The sequence below is a fragment of the Jaculus jaculus genome, chromosome 9 (assembly GCF_020740685.1).
Source record: "Jaculus jaculus isolate mJacJac1 chromosome 9, mJacJac1.mat.Y.cur, whole genome shotgun sequence".
NCBI classification, from domain to species: domain Eukaryota; kingdom Metazoa; phylum Chordata; class Mammalia; order Rodentia; family Dipodidae; genus Jaculus; species Jaculus jaculus.
The window spans coordinates 113,721,190-113,738,871 of NC_059110.1; the positions used below are offsets into that span (position 1 = coordinate 113,721,190).

General features: G+C 51.3%; 1 protein-coding gene across 1 annotated transcript; it reads right to left on the reverse strand.

The window, feature by feature from the left end:
- Positions 1 to 354: 354 nt before the first annotated feature.
- Positions 355 to 7,050, reverse strand: Krt9 (keratin 9). The gene is made up of 11 exons (XM_045159556.1): positions 6,978 to 7,050; positions 6,576 to 6,652; positions 5,697 to 6,203; positions 4,347 to 4,429; positions 4,067 to 4,223; positions 3,385 to 3,546; positions 2,510 to 2,635; positions 2,178 to 2,401; positions 1,390 to 1,802; positions 871 to 999; positions 355 to 824 (listed from the first exon to the last, which is right to left on the reverse strand). The coding sequence occupies exons 1-11, from the start codon at positions 7,048 to 7,050 to the stop codon at positions 355 to 357; spliced, it is 2,421 nt and encodes an 806-aa protein (XP_045015491.1).
- Positions 7,051 to 17,682: the final 10,632 nt, after the last annotated feature.

Sequence of the window (17,682 nt, forward strand, 5' to 3'; positions counted from 1 at the left end):
CTCCTCCATAGCCACCTCCACTTCCTCCTCCAGAACTACTTCCTCCTCCATAGCCACTTCCACTTCCTCCCCTGGACCCACTTTCTCCTCCAGAACTACTTCCTCTACCATAGCTACCTCCACTTCCTCCTCCAGAACTACTTCCTCCTCCATAGCCACCTCCACTTCCTCCTCCAGAACTACTTCCTCCACCATAGCCACCTCCGCTTACTCCTCCAGAACTACTTCCTCCACCATAGCCGCCTCCACTTCCTCCTCCAGAACTACTTCCTCCACCACAGCCACCTCCACTTCCTCCCCTGGACCCACTTCCTCCTCCAGAACTACTTCCTCCACCATAGCCACCTCCACTTCCTACCCTGGATCCACTTCCTCCTCCAGAACTACTTCCTCCACCATAGCCACCTCCACTTCCTCCTCCCGAACTACTTCCTCCACCATAGCCACCTCCACTTCCTCCCCTGGACCCACTTCCTCCTCCAGAACTACTTCCTCCACCATAACTGCCTCCTCTGCTTCCTCCTCCAGAACTACTTCCTCCACCATAGCTGCCTCCACTTCCTCCTCCAGAACTACTTCCTCCTTCATAGTTTCCCCCACTTTCTCCCTTAGACCCACTTCCTTCTCCATAGCTGCCTCCACTTCCTCCTCCAGAACTACTTCCTCCACCATAGCTGCCTCTTCTTCCTCCTCCAGAACTACTTCCTCCACCATAGCCACCTCCACTTCCTCCTCCAGATCTACTTCCTCCACCATAGCCACCTCTGCTTCCTCCTCCAGAACTACTTCCTCCACCATAGCCACCTCTGCTTCCTCCTCCAGAACTACTTCCTCCACCATAGCCGCCTCCACTTCCTCCTCCAGAACTACTTCCTCCACCATAGCCACCTCCGCTTCCTCCTCCAGAACTACTTCCTCCACCATAGCCGCCTCCACTTCCTCCTCCAGAACTACTTCCTCCACCACAGCCACCTCCACTTCCTCCCCTGGACCCACTTCCTCCTCCAGAACTACTTCCTCCACCATAGCCACCTCCACTTCCTACCCTGGATCCACTTCCTCCTCCAGAACTACTTCCTCCACCATAGCCACCTCCACTTCCTCCTCCCGAACTACTTCCTCCACCATAGCCACCTCCACTTCCTCCCCTGGACCCACTTCCTCCTCCAGAACTACTTCCTCCACCATAACTGCCTCCTCTGCTTCCTCCTCCAGAACTACTTCCTCCACCATAGCTGCCTCCACTTCCTCCTCCAGAACTACTTCCTCCTTCATAGTTTCCCCCACTTTCTCCCTTAGACCCACTTCCTTCTCCATAGCTGCCTCCACTTCCTCCTCCAGAACTACTTCCTCCACCATAGCTGCCTCTTCTTCCTCCTCCAGATCTACTTCCTCCACCATAGCCACCTCTGCTTCCTCCTCCAGAACTACTTCCTCCACCATAGCCGCCTCCACTTCCTCCTCCAGAACTACTTCCTCCACCATAGCCACCTCCGCTTCCTCCTCCAGAACTACTTCCTCCACCATAGCCACCTCCGCTTCCTCCTCCAGAACTACTTCCTCCACCATAGCTGCTTCCACTTCCTCCTACAGAACTACTTCCTCCTCCATAGCCACCTCCACTTCCTCTCCTGGACTCACTTCCTCCTCCAGAACTACTTCCTCCTCCATAACTGCCTCCACTTCCTCCTCCAGAACTACTTCCTCCACCATGGCTGCCTCCACTTCCTCCTCTAGACCCATTTCCTCCTTGTCTTCCTTTGCCACTTCTAAAGCCAATTTGTCCAGCTCCAGAAGATTCACTGAGAATAAAAGAAAACAGGCATAAAATGAGTGGTCTTCACATACACATACAAGATGGATCTGGACAGAGGGGAGGAGTTTTCCTTCCTGGAAGGTAGAGGACAGAAGCCAGGAAGCAAGCTGGCTGGGAAGGAAGAGTTCCCCGCCCTGGAGCAGAAGGTATGCCCTTCTCCCATAGTTCCTATGCTCCTCTCTCAAGCCCAAAGCCCTGAGTGGGCCCCTGTCACAGGACACGCAAACACAGGATGAAGAAGTCCGCAATCTATCAGACCCTCATGCACAAGAACTTGTCTAGCTGCGTCTATTCAGAGGGCCAGAGATAGTGTCAGAAGTCTAAGGATCCTATGGGGCTCCACAGAATCTTGAGGACCTACAAGTCTTCCTGGCCGCCTTCAAGGAGGTTGCGGTAGGTCTCAATTTCCTGCTCTAGCCGTGTCTTGATGCTAAGCAGAATGCTGTATTCCTGACTCTGGCACTCGCTTTCCGCCCGAACCTCAGAGATCTGGGCCTCCAGCTCTGTGATCTGCTCCTGGATCTGCTGCAGCAGTTCGCCGTAGCGGTTCTTTGTGTCTTCCAAGGCCTTCTCCAGGGCCGATTTCTAGGTGGCAAGAGGAGACCTTAGCAGGGATGCTATACTCCCCTTCCCACTCCCGGGGCTGCTGTAGAGCCTTCCTGTACCCTAGGAGTCTAGAACAGGAGTGCCAACCGTGCTGAGCTGAGCTTGCAGCTCGATCTCCAACTCCTGGGCATTGCGCCGGAGCTCGGACACCTCCTTCATGTTGCTGTCCATCTCCTGGCCACTCTTTGTCACCTCTTGCTCAATCTGGGTCATCTGCAAACCAAAGGCTCAGTTAGGACCAGGCAAGGCCAGGAGCATCAATAGGCAAGACACTGTCTCTGCCACCAGGATCTCATTTGCCTGAAGACCACGCTGAGTCAAAGCCAATATCAAGTTATTCTGAGTTCTGGGTGCCTTCAGCTGGGCAGGGCTATCCGGTTCTCTCAACAAGGCATTGCTTCTCAGCAGAGTTCATACTATGTCAAGTCTCCTTTCTAACCTTATTTCCTTCCAAACACATGCACGCACACTCACACATGACCATATCTTTATCTACCAGGCTCTATGCAAGCTTTGAAGACTCAGTGAGCAATCAGGAATGGAATGTAGCATGGAAGACGCTGAATCTCTCTAGTAGACTCTTGTACCCCATAGCGTTCTGGTAGGTGGCCCACATTCTTGTCTCTCTCTCTCTCTCTCTCTCTCTCTCTCTCTCTCTCTCTCTCTCTCTCTCTGTCTCTCTCTCTCCCTCTCTCTCATGAACTATGAGCTTCTCAAGTGCAGCAATCTGATTTGGCTCATCTCTGAGACATCAGCAGTTTGTCTAAAACCTGACAGTGAAAGTTACTCCACCATTCTATCTGTGCGCAGCAAATGAAGATGGATGCGTGCGTGCGTGCATGCAGCCGCATGGAGATATGGAGCAATGGATGCATAAATGTATGGAAGGAAAGCATAGTGAGGTAGAAGGACGTGGATGGAGGCATAGAAAATGGCATGAGCTGCTTGCTCACTCTGCTCACCTTGGACTCATATTGTTGTTCAATTTCCTTACGGTTCCTAGAGATGAGCTGTTCATACTCCTGGCGCATGTGGTTGAGGATCTGGGTCAGATCTTTGCTAGGAGCAACATTTATCTCCACATTGACATCGCCATCATTCTGGCCAGTCAACTGGCTCATCTCCTGCCAGGGAAGAAGGGGACATAATGTCATGAAATGGGATCCTTCTGGTCCCTTCAGGGTACAAAAGGGGGACACAATTGTGAAAGCTAAGCCAATCACCATCACTGGAAGCCCTGAGAAGGAGATGAAAATGTCTGAGTCATCCCAGCACTCAGGAGGCAGAAGGAGGAGGATGGCTGTGAGTTTGAGGCCAGCCTGGGACTACAGAGTGAGTTCCAGGTCAACCTGAGCTAAAGTGAGCCCCTACCTCAAAAAAAAAAAAGATCCAGGTGTGGTGACGCACACCTTTAATCTCAGCACTCACAAGGCAGAGGTAGGAGGATCACCGTGACTTTGAGGTCACCCTGAGACTACAAAGTGAATTCCAAGTCAGCCTGAACTAGATTGAGACCCTGCCTCTTTAAAAAAAAAAAAAAGTCGAGCAAGAAGGATCTCTCAGTCAATGCTCCATAGTGTCCCCTTCAATCTCTGCCTGTCTGTCCCTCCCTGCACCCAATAAGTCATAGTAGCAGGACCCTACCTCCTGATGGCTCTCGTTGAGGCCCTTCATCTCACTCTGCAGAGTGTCAAACTGTATCTCTAAGTCAGAGTTCTTCATGGTCAGATCATCCAGCACCTTCTGCAGACCATTGATGTCGGCCTCCGCCCCTTGCCGCAGGTTCTGCTCCACTTCAAGCCTGTGGGCCAACCCCAGTAGAGGCTGATCAAGAGGGCACCATGTCCCACGGGGACCTCCAGACCTCTGCAAGTGGAGGCTGTGTTCACAACAGCACAGGGAGAAGGCGGTGGTCAGAACTCACTTCATCCTGAAGTCATCCAGCGTCATGCGAGTGTTATCCAAGTCCAGGAGAGTTTTACTGTTGTCCACGGTCAGATCCACAATCTGAAATGGAGAGGATGGCATGAAAAACGCCGTGCTCCCTTGCTATGACCCACTGCCAAGAGAGGAGGAGACCAGACAAAGCCGTAGGAGAGGAGGCTGCCGTGTGGGAAGAAGTTCCGAAGACAAGATACGCCTCCAACAGCAGAAGCGTGAGACAGAGCCCGCACAGCCTTCAGCAAAAACACGTTCAGTGTGCTCTTTATCCACACAGCCAGTATTTACAGATCTACTACAAAGAACACTGCAGGGTTTAGTGATCAATGACAAATGTCCTCAAGGGGCCCACCATTGACTACAAAGTCCAAGTAGCCTAAAAGTAGCCTAAAAGTAGCCTAAAAGAGTTCAAGGAGAGAAGAAATGGTGTTTGGCTGCTGGAAACTTTGGGAATGAGATGGCAATTAAATGGAAAACCCTTTTGGATGGCTGACACTTCGTGTGAATAAATAGACGGAAGAGGCCTGAAGTTGAAGAAATATCACGTTCAAAAGCACACGGAAACCAGGTGTGGTGGCGCACCCCTTTAATGCCAGCACTCGGGAGGCAGAGACAGGAGGACTGCTGTGAGTTTGAGGCCACCCTGAGACTACATGGTGAATTCCAGGTCAGCCTGAGCTAGTGTGAGACCCGACCTCAACACACACACACACACACACACACACACACACACACACACACACACAGGGGTGAAAGAAAGAGGACTGGGTGGGAATAGTAAGCACCCAACTGTGAACTTCTTGAGGACAGAGATTGAGAGTGTTTCATCACCCCAAGCAGCACTGACGTAGTCACCCATGGAGTTCGTGGATGAATAAATGTAGATGGGTGGAATGGGTTTCATCCTCAGAGCTGGAGAATCTCTTTGTTAGATGAACAAGCAGCATGTATAACTGAGTCTAAAGAACCTGAAAAGATGTCAACAAGCCCCTCTAGGATCCCAAGAGAAATGGGTGGTGCGGGGGAGAATTAAGACCAGGTCAAAAGGAGGCTTCACCTCATGTCCCAACCTTGCTCATGTCAACCCAAGCTACATCCCTGCTTTGCCCAAGTTCTGAAAGGTCAAGGAGGTAGAAATGAAGACTCAGAGCTCTGGCCATAGCTCCAACCCCAAAGACCCTTTAGGAGCTGAAGACGGGTTTGTTTCTGATGAACATGTCAAGTTTCCACAGGATGGCATCTTCCAGAAGACATGGGTGTGGTCTAGCTTGGACCCAGCATCATACCTCTTGGACAGAGAGGGCGGGAGGGAGAGAGATCTGTTTGCACCTACCTTGTTCTTGAGGTCCTCGATAACGTCGTAAAAATGAGCGTAGTCCTTCTGGAAGACCCGGGACCCCTTCTTGTTATACCATTCCTGAATCTGTCTCTCCAGGCCGGCGTTGGCTTCCTCTAGTGACTGCACCTTATCCAAGTAGGAGGCCAGCCGAGAATTGAGATTCTGCATGACGACCTTCTCGTTGATGTGCAGGATGCCACCTTCAGCGCTTCCACCGAAGCCCCCAGACCCAACAAAGCCTCCTCCAGCTCCGCCTCCTCCAAGGAGACTAGCCGAGCTCCCGGCACTGAAGCCCTCTCCGAACCCTCCGCCGTAACCACCTCCGCCTCCCCAGCCACCGGCCTGAGAGCGGCCCCCACCGAAGCTACTGGCAGAGCTGAAGCGGCCCCCTCCGCCCCCAGCGCCCGAGCAGCGGCTGGAGGAAGCCCGCATGCTGCCCCCGCTGCCCCGGAAGGACGAGGAGAGCCGACTACAACTCATGGTGCTGCCTGCCCGCCGGGTCTGTGGGGCAGGAAGCCGTCTCAAAGTTGCTGGGTACTGAGCTGTCCCCAGAACTGCCTATTTATACCACCTGCTGAAGGTGGCACTCCTGGGTGTGCCCTCTTCCGTGCCAGCTTCCCCCCACCAACACACACAACAGATTCAAAGGCCTGGGATAGGGGAACAGGATGGCAGCCCCAGGCTCCGCGTCCCTTGGTGACTGCCCAAGGGAGGCCCAACCTTTCCATTGTGTGGAGTAATTTAATGATATTAGGCTGTCAAAGGCACCATAAATCAAGCCCCGCTGTGGAGGGGTGACCTATATCCTACTGTCTGATGTCTGGTGACCCTGAGGAGATTCAGCCCCTCTCACCTTCTAAGACTGAAACTCACCCTCACTCTCACTGCAGCCTTCCCGGCTCCCACCTGGTGCCCACTGTGGGCAAGTTGAGAGCTTGGTGTGGGAGTCACTGTGGAGACCAGAGGAGGCGCAGTTCCTGCCCCAGTGGAGCCCCCATCTAATGGAAGCTGAGTTCTCTTCCAGGCTAACAGGGGGCCAGAGCTCTGCTCTTTGGAGACAGCAGTTTGCTGGGGAGACAAGCGTGTGGCAGCAAGGTGGACAGAGGTGTGGAACAGTGAGACACACACCCCTCCCCTCTCCGGGACCCCAGAAAGTGAACCAGAGGCGGCGCTGTTATGGTTGGCTGGCCTCTGAGCAGGAACACTGAAGACCTGACTGCCCCAGTCTTTCAGCGGGGCCCAGAGGTCGGTGTGGAGCTGACCTCGGTTACGTACCCATCTTGTGCAGAGCCCTGGGGATGTCAGGATACCACAGTGTGGCGTTTCCTTTCTCCTGGAAGAACGCCATGCCTGTTAATGGTCACCAGGGCCAGGAAGAGGGTGATGGCGATGGCCATGGGCACTGGTGCCAGGCCACCCAGGCTCAAGCTGGGCTTCACACTCGCTGCCTGTGTGATTTTGCCAACTAACTCAACCACATTGTGCCTCGGTTTCCTCCTCTCATCTCCCAGGAAGGGGTGCATGAGAAAGGCTCAAGAAAGATCAGATGGCACCCTTGTCAGACTGTGGCCCTCACAACTCTGCCCTCCCCCAGGCCCTGAGGTATCAGCTTCTGACCCCTCTCCTTGTCCCTCCCTCTGACGTCCTGCAGGGTCCTTGTGATGATCTGATAACCGGGACCCTCCTCTGATGTTCTTGTGTCCCCCAAGACAGCGTCCACATTCCTGGCACTCAAGGCCATCCTCCTCAGTCTTTACATCTGTGCCCTGTATCCCTGTTCTCTAGAACAGGGACCAAATCATATGATGTTTACCAAATTCCCTTCAAACTTTTGCCATTGCCTCCAGTGGAGAAGTCCCACCACATCTTTTCTATGCAAAAAATTCCTACTCATCTTTGGCAACCCCCTCTGCGTGCCCCCTCCTCCAGGAAGTCTCCCTGAGCTCTCCCTCTCTACTTTTCCACTTTGTCCTATTAAGAAGATTTCTCATTCAGTCTCTACGGCCTCCCCTACCCCTGCACTAGAAAGAGACCCTAGCCAGGACTTCCAGCTGCTGCCAACAAACTCCAGACACAGGTGCCACTTCGTGCATCTGGTTTTACATAGGTACTGGGGAATCAAACCTGGGTCATTAGGTATTTCAGGCAAGCACATTAACTGAAGAACCATCTCTCCAGCCCAAACAAATTTGGTTTTTTTTTTTTTAAGCTAAAGGGCTGGGGAGACAGCTCAGTCAGTAAAGTGCTTGCCACGCCAGCCTGAGGGCCTGAGTTCAGACCCCCAGCAACCACATAAAACCCAGGTATGGTGGTTCACATCTATGATCCCAGCCATGGGGAGGCAGAGACAGAAGGATCCATGGGGTTTACTGGCTGGCTGCTCTAGTTGAATCTGTGAGTTCCCAGTTCAGTGAGAGACCCCGTTTCAAAGAATGAGGTAGAGAGAGATTAAGGAAGACACCCAGGGTCAGCCCCTGGCCTCCACACGTACATGCACACACACATGTACCAGCATGCATGTGAACACCAATACACACACATACATTTTTCAAAGCATAAGAGCTGGAGAGATGGCTCAGCAGTTAAGGCACTTGCCTGTGAAGCCTAAGGACCCAGGTTATATTCCCCAGAACCCACATAAGCCAGATGCACAAAGTGGCACATGCATCTCGAGTTCATTTGCAGTGACTGGAGGCCCTGGTGCGCCCATTCTCTCTCTCTCTCTCTCCCCCTCCTCCCTCCTTCCCTCTCTGTCTCAAATAAATAAATAAGTAAAATATTTTAAAAAGCCCAAGACAAGAAGAGAGGCAAGGAGGGTCAGCCAGGGCCAAAAGCCTTGGAGGCATGGCTGAAGGTTAGAAGGCTCTTCCTAGAGAAGGTATGAAAGCAAGCCTCTTGTTGGCTGGTGTCATAAAGGACAGCATTCCTGGATCTCCCAAGAACGCATGGAGACTGCTCAGTAATACAGCACTGAGCCAGGCGTAGTGGCGCATACCTATAACCCCAGCAGTTGGGAGGCTAAGGCAGGAAGATCACAAGTTTGAGCTGAACCTAGGCTGCATAGCATGACACTATCTTAAAACAAAACAAAAATGGGGGCTGGAGAGATGGCTTTGCGGTTAAGGCACTTGCCTGCAAAGCCTAAGGACCCATGTTCTACTCTCCAGATCCCACACAAGCCAGACAAAGATGAGGCAGGCACAAGGTCGCACATGCCCACTAGGTGGAGCAAGAGGCTGGAGTTCTATTGCCGTGGTTGTGGCCCTGGCATGCCAATTCTCTCTCTCTGTCCCTCTCCCTCCCTCTCTCTCTCTCTCTCTCTCTCTCTCTCTCTCTCTCTCTCTCTCTCTCTGTGTGTGTGTGTGTGTGTGTGTGTGTATCTCAAAAAAAGGGGGCACCAGGGGCTAGGGAAAGCAGTTGGTAAGAGTGCTCGCTGCCCAAGCATGAGAACCTGAGTTCAATCCCCAACACCTAATGTAAAAAGCCAAGCACGGCCGTTCGTGCCTGTAACCCCGGTATTGGGGGAGAGTGGGGTGTGGGTGAGACAGGAAGATCACCAAGGCTCACTGATTAAGCAGTCTAACCAAATAAATGGTGAGCTCCAATTGCAGGGAAGTAAGTCGGAAGAGCCACAGTGGAGGACACGTGACGTCTTCCTCGGGCCGCCACATGCAGGCACATGGGCATGCCCATCTGCACGCGCATGCACCTGTCAATCATCCTGCTCAATAAAGCCAAGCCTGCCCTGGGTTCAGAACCATCCAAGCAAGCTGCAGAGATGGCTCAGCGCTTAGAGGCACTTGCTAGCAAAACCTGCAGGCCAGGGTTCAATTCCTCAGTACTCTTATAAAGCCAGACACACAAAGTGGCTCATGCATCTGGAGTTTGTTTGCAGTGGCAGGAGTCCCTGGTGTGTGCATATGTGCTCTCTCTCTCGCTCTCTCTCTCTCTCATTAAAAAAAAAAAAAAAAAAAAAGCATTTTCAGAGCTGGAGACACGGTTCAGCAGTTAAGGACACTTGCTTACAAAGCCTGATGGCGGGGGTTCAATACCCCAGTACCCGTATAAGGCCAAATGCTCAAAGTGTGCATGAGTCTGAAATTCCTCCTAGTATATCTTCTCTCTCTCTCTCTTTCTCTCTCTCTCTCTCTCTCTCTCTCTCTCTCTCTCTCTCTCTCTTTCTCTTTCTCTTTCTCTTTCTGTGTGTGTTTCTCTATCTCCCCTAGCAAATAAATAAATAGGGTTTTTTTTGTTGTTAAAGAAAAATAGCATCTTTAAGCCGGGTGTGGTGGCTCACATCTTTAATCCCAGCACTCAGGAGGCAGAGGTAGGAAAATCACCATGAGTTCAAGGCCAGCCTGAGAGTACATAGTGAATTCCAGGTCAGCCTGGGCTAGAGTGAGACCCTACCTCGAAAAACAAAACGAAACAAAAAAGCACCTTCAAAAAGCAACAGCAACTAGTTATAAGTTGTGTTTGTATCATTTTCTTCTATTTATGGCAAATGATTCTGCTTTTCCTGTTTGTTTGTTTTTTTCCTGTAGCAATACAGTATTTTGTATTGTTGAGATGAAACATGAAGTGGTTTACAAAAATGAGTTAAAAAATATTTAAGGGCTGGAGAGATGGCTTAGTGGTTAAGGAATTTGCCTGCGGAGCCAAAGGATCCAGGTTCAATTCTCCAAGACCCACGTAAGGCAGATGCACAAGGGACACATGCATCCGTAGTTCATTTGCAGTGGCTGAAGGCCCTGGCACACCCATTCTCTCTGTGTCTGTCTCTCTTCTATCTCTCTCTGCTTGCAAATAAATAAATATTTTTTTAAAAAAAGAAAAGGAAATAAAAGATCTATCTGAGTGATGCAAATAGGTAATTTAGAACCGGGCGTGGTGGTGCACGCCTTTAATCCCAGCACTCAGAGGCAGAGGTAGGAGGTGAGCTCAAGGCCACCCTGAGACTACTTAGTGAATTCTAGGTCAGCCTGAACTAGTGAGATCCTACCTGGAAAAACTAAATTTAAAAAAATATTATTTAGTTCAAGGCCACCCTGAGACTACAGAGTGAATTCCAGGTCAGCCTAGGATAGAGTGAGACCCTACCTCAAAAACACAAAAAAGAAAAAAAATTATTTAAAAAAAATAGACAAGGCTGCAGAGATTGCTTAGTGGTTAGGGCACTTGCCCGTGAAGACTAAGAACTCATGTTCAAATCTCCAGGCCCCACATTAGCCAGGCAGTGACACAAACGCACCATGTCACACACGCACACAAGGGGGCGCACACATCTGGAGTTCATTTGCAGCAGCTGAAGGCCCTGGCGTACCAATTCTCTCTCTCAAATACATTTTTAAAAAGATGATAAAAAACAGACAAGAGCTCTGGATATGTGGCTTAATTGGCACAGAGCACGCACACAGCCCTGAGTTCTATCCCAGGCCAACATAAAATCAGGTAGGGTGACATATGCCTAAAATCCCAGCACTTGGAAGGTGGAGGCAGGAGGATCTGAAGTTCAGGGTCATCTGGGGAGATGGTCAATTATTCAAAGGGCTTACTGTGTAAGCCTGAAGGCAGGCGTTTGGAACCCCAGAACCCAAAGCAAATAGCACACACGTCTGTAAATGCCAAGGTGCCTATGGCAGTAGGAGGCAGAGACTGGAGAATCCTGAAGCTCACAGGCCAGCTAGTCTGGTTTTCCCAGCAGTGAAACAGGAGAGACTCTGTCTCAATCAAGGTAGAAGGCCAGAGGCTGGAGGGATGGCTTAGCGGTTAAGGCGCTTGCCTGTGAAGCCTAAGGACCCATGTTCAACTCTCCAAGTCCCATGTAAGCCAGACGCACAAGGTTGCACATGCACACAAGGTTGCACATGCACACAAGATGGCACGCGCATCTGGAGTTCGACTGCAGTGGCTGGAGGCGTTTTGGCACACCAATTCTTTCTTTCTCTATCTTTCTCATTCTCTTGCTCTCACTCACTTGAATTAAAAAAAAAAAAGGGTCAGGGCTGGAGCGATGGCTTAGCTGTTAAGGCACTTGCCTGAGAAGCCTAAGGACCCACGTTCAACTCTCCAGATCCCACATAAGCCAGACGCACAATGACGCAAGTGAGCAATGTCACATATGTGCACAAGAGGGCACACGTGTCTAGAGTTTGTTTGCAGCACCTGAAGGCCTTGGCATGCCCATTCTCTCTCTCCCTCTCTCAAATAAATAATAATTTCTTTTTTAGAAGTCTGGTGTATTGGTCTTCCCTCAAAGTAAAATTAAAAATAAAAAAGATAAAAGGCCAGGACCTATATCCCAAGGTCGTCCTCTGACCTCCACATGTGTGTTGCGGCACACATATGCTATTTGTACATATACCCACACATGCATGCACATACACACACACCAAAAAGAAATCAAGGTCATCCTTAGCTACGTAATGAGTTTGAGACCAGCCCAAACTAAGTGAGAACTTGTCTGCTTACAATGAAATCTTCCAGGCACAAAATGGCCTGGATATCCATGACCTCACAGTGCCTTGTACTGCTTATACAAGACCCTCTTAACAGGAGAAAAAGATGATGTCATCAAAATAAAAGAGTGGCTATTAAGAGGAAGCGGGGATATGATGGAGGGTGGATTTGTGAAATGGAATGTGGGGGAGGGGAGGGAATTATCATGGTTTATTGTCTATAATTATGAAATTGTCAATAAAAAAGTTTTAAAAAAATCAAACAATGGGCTGGTTAAGGTGCTTGCTGTCAAAGCCAAAGGACCCAGGTTTGAATCCCCAGGGCCCACATAAAACCAGATGCACAAGGTGGCACATGTGTCTGGAGTTCATTGGCAGTGGCCAGAGGCCCTGGCATGCCCATTCTCTCTCTCTGCCTCTCTCTCTCTCTCTCTCTCTCTCTCTCTCTCTCTCTCTCAAATAAATAAATAAATATTTTAAAAAGTCAAAAAAGATGGGTGGAGAGATGGCTTAGCAGTTAAAGACTTGCCTGCAAAGCCTAAAGACCCATGTTTGACTCTCCAGACCCCAGGTAAACCAGACACACAAAGGTGAGGCAAACGCAAGGGGGCACATGCCAAGTAAGTGGCAGCAGCATCTGGAGCTCGACTACAGTGGCTGAGGTCCTGTCATGCCAATTCTCCCTCTCTCTCTCTCTCTCTTGCTTGTTCTCTCTAAAAATTACAATTAAAATTAAAGAAGAGGCAATTGAGTAGGTAAAGCATTGAAGGTATGACACCCGGGAAACTGGTAGACCAAGGCTACAGGGACGTCTGTGATTTCCTTCCTCAGTTCCAGATGGTGATGCCCTCTGTCATGCTGGGTACTTCCTAGGATCCAGATGTGAGGTGGTGCCACAGGGAAGCACCACCTTCTCCCTTTTCCCAAGCTCTCTGCCTGGCATGGACAGGGTGGTGCCGGGGTGGTGAGAAAGCCAACAGCCCTGACCTAAGTAAGGGACCTCTTCCTGCTTGTACGACCCGGTTCACCTCCTGGTGGAAGGCTCTGAAGAATGAATGAGGAGCAGAGCATCCCATGGTCACAGCCCAGGACCCCCTGCCCTGGATTCCCTTGAGAACGAGCACCATCCCCCACAGCGCATGCTCGGGCTGCAGCCTGGGCTCACCACGCCTGCACCCCCAAGTTCAGTCCTTGCCCTTGGAGTGTGGCTGGAGTGGGAGGGGAGAGCTGGCAGGACCCAAAGAGGCTGACAGAGGACCAGACAGGGAGTCACGCAGAAACTCCGCCTGCGATGCATCAGGGGAAAGGGTTCCTCCAATGGGGGCACAGGGACTTGAGGGGAGGCAGGGGGTGGCCTGGCCCTTCCGCTGGAAACCTATTTGCCTGTAGGCAGCTGCCCAGACCCCGCCCCCTTGCTTCCCACCACTGTGTGCTGTTGAACCCAGATGCAGCTCAGGGGGAGGCCCTGAGCCATGCTGTGCCTGGGTGCTGGGAGAGGGAGTGCAGACCTGTCTCAGGGTCCTCTGCCAGCGGGTGGGGGTGGGCCCGCCCCGCCCCTCCATGAGCCACCCAGGCAGCCACGCACCGCCTTCTGGCACTGGGCTAGAGGTGCCTTGTACATCTATCGGAGCAGATTCCTTCTCAGACAATAGTCGCTGGTCACCACTCCACCTAGCCAGACCCCAGCAACCCAAGGTGGCTGGATCCTTCCACTGATTCGGAGAACGTGCCTTCCCCTCTCTGAAGCTGCTTTCCCACCACGAATTTGGATGTGTCTTGTATCGAGTATCTACTTGGTGTGCTCCAAGCACTGAGAGCCAAGGAGAGCGTGACGAGCGGGGACAGGATAAAACAGAGAAAGGGACCAAAAGCACGGGCGAATGTCCTGAGGGACTAAGAGGAGTGACTGCAAGAACAGTAGCCCAGCAGGGCGCACGCCTTTAATCCCAGCACTCTGGGAGGCACAGGGAGAAGGATCCCCGAGAGGTTGAGGCCAGCCTGAGGCCTCATAGTGAATTCCAGGTTATCCTGAGGAGAGTGAGACTCTACCTCAAAAAAAAAAAAAAAAAAAAAAAAAAAAAAAAAAAAAAGAGCTCAGGCAGTAATAAGCAGCAGGTTTTGGAAGAGAGAAAAAAAGAAAAAAGCTTCAACCTCATGTGAGGCTTAGAGGAGCTAATATAAAGTGATTCGTGTGAGCGGCACAGTCCATGACTCCACGGGACATTATCCTGGCTGCTGGTGGCACCAGGCGGTCCCTTCGCCTTGCACCAGCCAGGAGCCACAGACCTCACGCGACCCGCGGGGAATCTGAGCCGCAACCCCATGCACCTCCACTAGAAGGTGCTATCGAGCCACTTTTCTGCTCTACTTCAAAGGTGAGGCCAGAGCCCAGGTCTCCAGTGGGGGCCTTGGCCTCCAGGACCTGTGGAGAAGAGCGCTGGTCATCAGGACCACCAGATGTTGGTTCTGCCTCTCCCACTGGACATGGATATGGGGACCAGGGGGTAAGGGGTGTCCAGGTGAGACCCAAGGGTGACTGCCAAGTGTGCCCTTTCCTTCTGGGGCCCTAGAGTACAAGATGGAAGCCCAGTGCTCTAGACTCCCTCCCCTCTCCCTTCCGAGACCGCTTCCAGCCAGGAAGTCTGTGGCCCCCCACGTTCATCCTCAAGCAAGCCTATCTCTCCCCTGCGCTTCCTCCAGACGGCAACGACAGCTACCCAAGCCTGCACCAAAGACACTGGCGGCACCGCTTGGGAGTCTGAAAAACTCACACTTCCATCTTCCGCGGCCCCCGTGGAAGCGTCGGCTTACACCCGGCACCACTCCCAGGCACAGCGATGGCTGCAGTTTCATAAGCAGTCTGTGGCGGTCTAACCCACCGGTGAATGTGGCTGTGTGGTTTTTTTTTATTTTTTTTTTTATTTATTTATTTGAGAGCGACAGACACAGAGAGAAAGACAGATAGAGGGAGAGAGAGAGAATGGGCGCGCCAGGGCTTCCAGCCTCTGCAAACGAACTCCAGACGCGTGCACCCCCTTGTGCATCTGGCTAACGTGGGACCTGGGGAACCGAGCCTCGAACCGGGGTCCTTAGGCTTCACCGGCAAGCGCTTAACCACTAAGCCATCTCTCCAGCCCATGGCTGTTTTGCCCCCCCCCCAGCCCCATGCAGCCCAGATGACCCCTCATATGTGAGCCGCTTCCTTGATTTCATGTCACATTTGATCAAGAAGCTCCTGGCCTACCTAAGCTCCCCGCTCCCCCCACGGCCCAACCTCCCTACAGGTATCACGAAGCCCCCTCTCTGCAAGGGTGCTAGGGCTCTGGAACCTGAAAACCAGCCCTTTCCTTTCTGAGGAAGCTCCCTTAGACCTCTCTCTCCCATGAGCCGTCTCCTTCTCTCTCCAAACTGTAGTCCTTCCACTCCTGAGTACACATCCTCGCTGAGGGCCCGCCCCAGCTCCACCCTTCTTGATGCCAAGACTGAGCTAGAACGTTGCCCGGTCAGTGTGGGTGGCAGAGGGGTGAGAGAGGGGAACGAGATCAAAACATGTTATGTGCGTATACGAAATTGTCCAAAATTATGAATGAAGTCTGGTGTGGTGGCACATTGCCTTTAATCCCAGCACCTGGGAGGCACAGGTAGGAGGATCGCCATGAGTTTGAGGCCAGCCTGAGACTGCACAGTGAATCCCAGGTCAGCCTGGACTAGAGTGAGACCCTACCTCGAAAACCCAAAATAAATAAATAAACAAATGAAGGGATAGATAAATAAACAAATGTCATCTCAGAGTTTCAGGGTCACAAATTGTGTTTTCTGTGGGACACACTTAGACACCAACGTTCCTCCTTCTTTTGGCTAATAACTCCCCCTCTCCCACTACCACATACGGAGCAGTGGCCATGCGCCAAGTGCAGTGCTGAACTCGTTGCCTCCGTGCGCTCATTTAACCTCCGCCAGCACTGGGAGCTTGTTAATCCCCCTTTCCATCAGAGAGGGATATGAGTCAGTGTCTTGCCCAAACTTCAAGGTCAAAAAACATGGGATTCCCAGACCAGAGCCCAAGATGTCTGATTCCGAAGGTTTTAGCCCCACAGTCCAAACTAAGCCTTTGTTCATTCCTACTCGCCCACCAACTCTACCAAGAGGTTTTCGTCACACAGCCAAATGAAGGAGCTATTGAAACTGATACAGGACTAGTCAACGCTTTCCTAGCCTGAGGCTCTCAGCCCCACCCACTTCAGGCATCTTTTGCCCTCCTCCAGGAGAGGCTCCTCCCCTTCCTGCTCCTCACCCAGCCCCCAGGGAGACCAAAAGACCTTTCTGCACCAAAGTGAGTCTCTAAAGCCCTCACTGTGTATGTAAGGCTGGCCTGGAATTCTCCTACCTCGGCCTCCCCAGTGTTGGTATTTCTGGGGTGAGCCACCAGACCCAGAGGTCAGCTCTGGCTCTTAAGACACATTTTCTCATTGGATTCTTATGTCAACCCCTCAAAGCAGGATTCCTTGTCTCTGTTTTTCCAGGAAGGAAACTGAGGCCCAGAACTTCCAAGGTTATAGTTAATACTGACGAGAGCCAGGGTTAGAAACCAGTTAGCCTATCCCAAAGGCCTCCAAAAATTCCCGCAGCATGAACAGCTGGTACCCAGAGTGGCTAACACAGCTATGCCTTGAGCCTGCACATGCTGGGCACCACGTCAGACAGAGGCTCTGCCATTCTCCTAGTGAGTGCTCACAAGCGTTCCCACCGCACAGTTAGGGAAACTGAGGCTGGCAGAGAGAAATCAACTTGCCCTAGGTCAACTAAATATAGACTTACTTAGATTGGATTCTGGACAGTTAGTCCCAGGTCAGGGAGAGAAGACTGCCAGCTGACCCTGAGTTCTTACCTTGGATTCACAGCCTTCCATTAACAAATTTTATGGAATTTATGAACCCATAAAACTGCATTCAAATGTACATCCTTATTTGGAGATAGAATGGAAGGAGAAAATCTACAACTTCCAACAACAGTCTGGAAGGATCTCAAAAACTTTAGGAATCCTTAGCCTAGGGCTGGAGAGATGACTTAGCAGTTAAAGCACTTGCCTGCAAAGCCAAAGGACCCAGGTTCAATTCCCCAGGACCCATGTAAGCCAGATGTACAAGATGGCTCATGCATCTGGAGTTTGTTTGCAATGGCTAGAGACTCTAGTGTGCCCATTCTCTCTCTATCTCTCTGTCTCTCTTCCCCTATTTCTGTCTATTAAATAAATAAATAAATGTTTAATTAAAAATATATTTTTAGCCAGGCATGGTGGCACACACCTTTAATCCCAGCACTTGGGAGGCAGAGGTAGGAGGATCGCCATGAGTTCAAGGCCACCCTGTGACTACGTAGTAAATTCCAGGTCAGCCTGGGCCAGAATGAGACCCTACCTCAAAATAATATTTTTTTTAAAGTCGCCTGGCCAGGCGTGGTGGAACACTCCTTTAATCCCAGCACTTGGGAGGCAGAGGTAGGAGAATCACCATGAGTTCAAG

Bases quoted from the DNA above. Each gene is read 5' to 3' on its own strand.
- Krt9 (XM_045159556.1), bottom strand. From the start codon at position 7,050: ATGGCGTTCTTCCAGGAGAAAGGAAACGCCACACTGTGGTATCCTGAC. The intron at 2,402-2,509 runs GTTGGCACTCCT...CTTGCCACCTAG, and splicing joins TGCAAGCTCAGCTCAGCACG to AAATCGGCCCTGGAGAAGGC. The intron at 825-870 runs GTAGTTCTGGAG...TGGAGGAAGTAG, and splicing joins AGGTGGCTATGGTGGAGGAA to TTCTGGAGGAGGAAGCAGAG.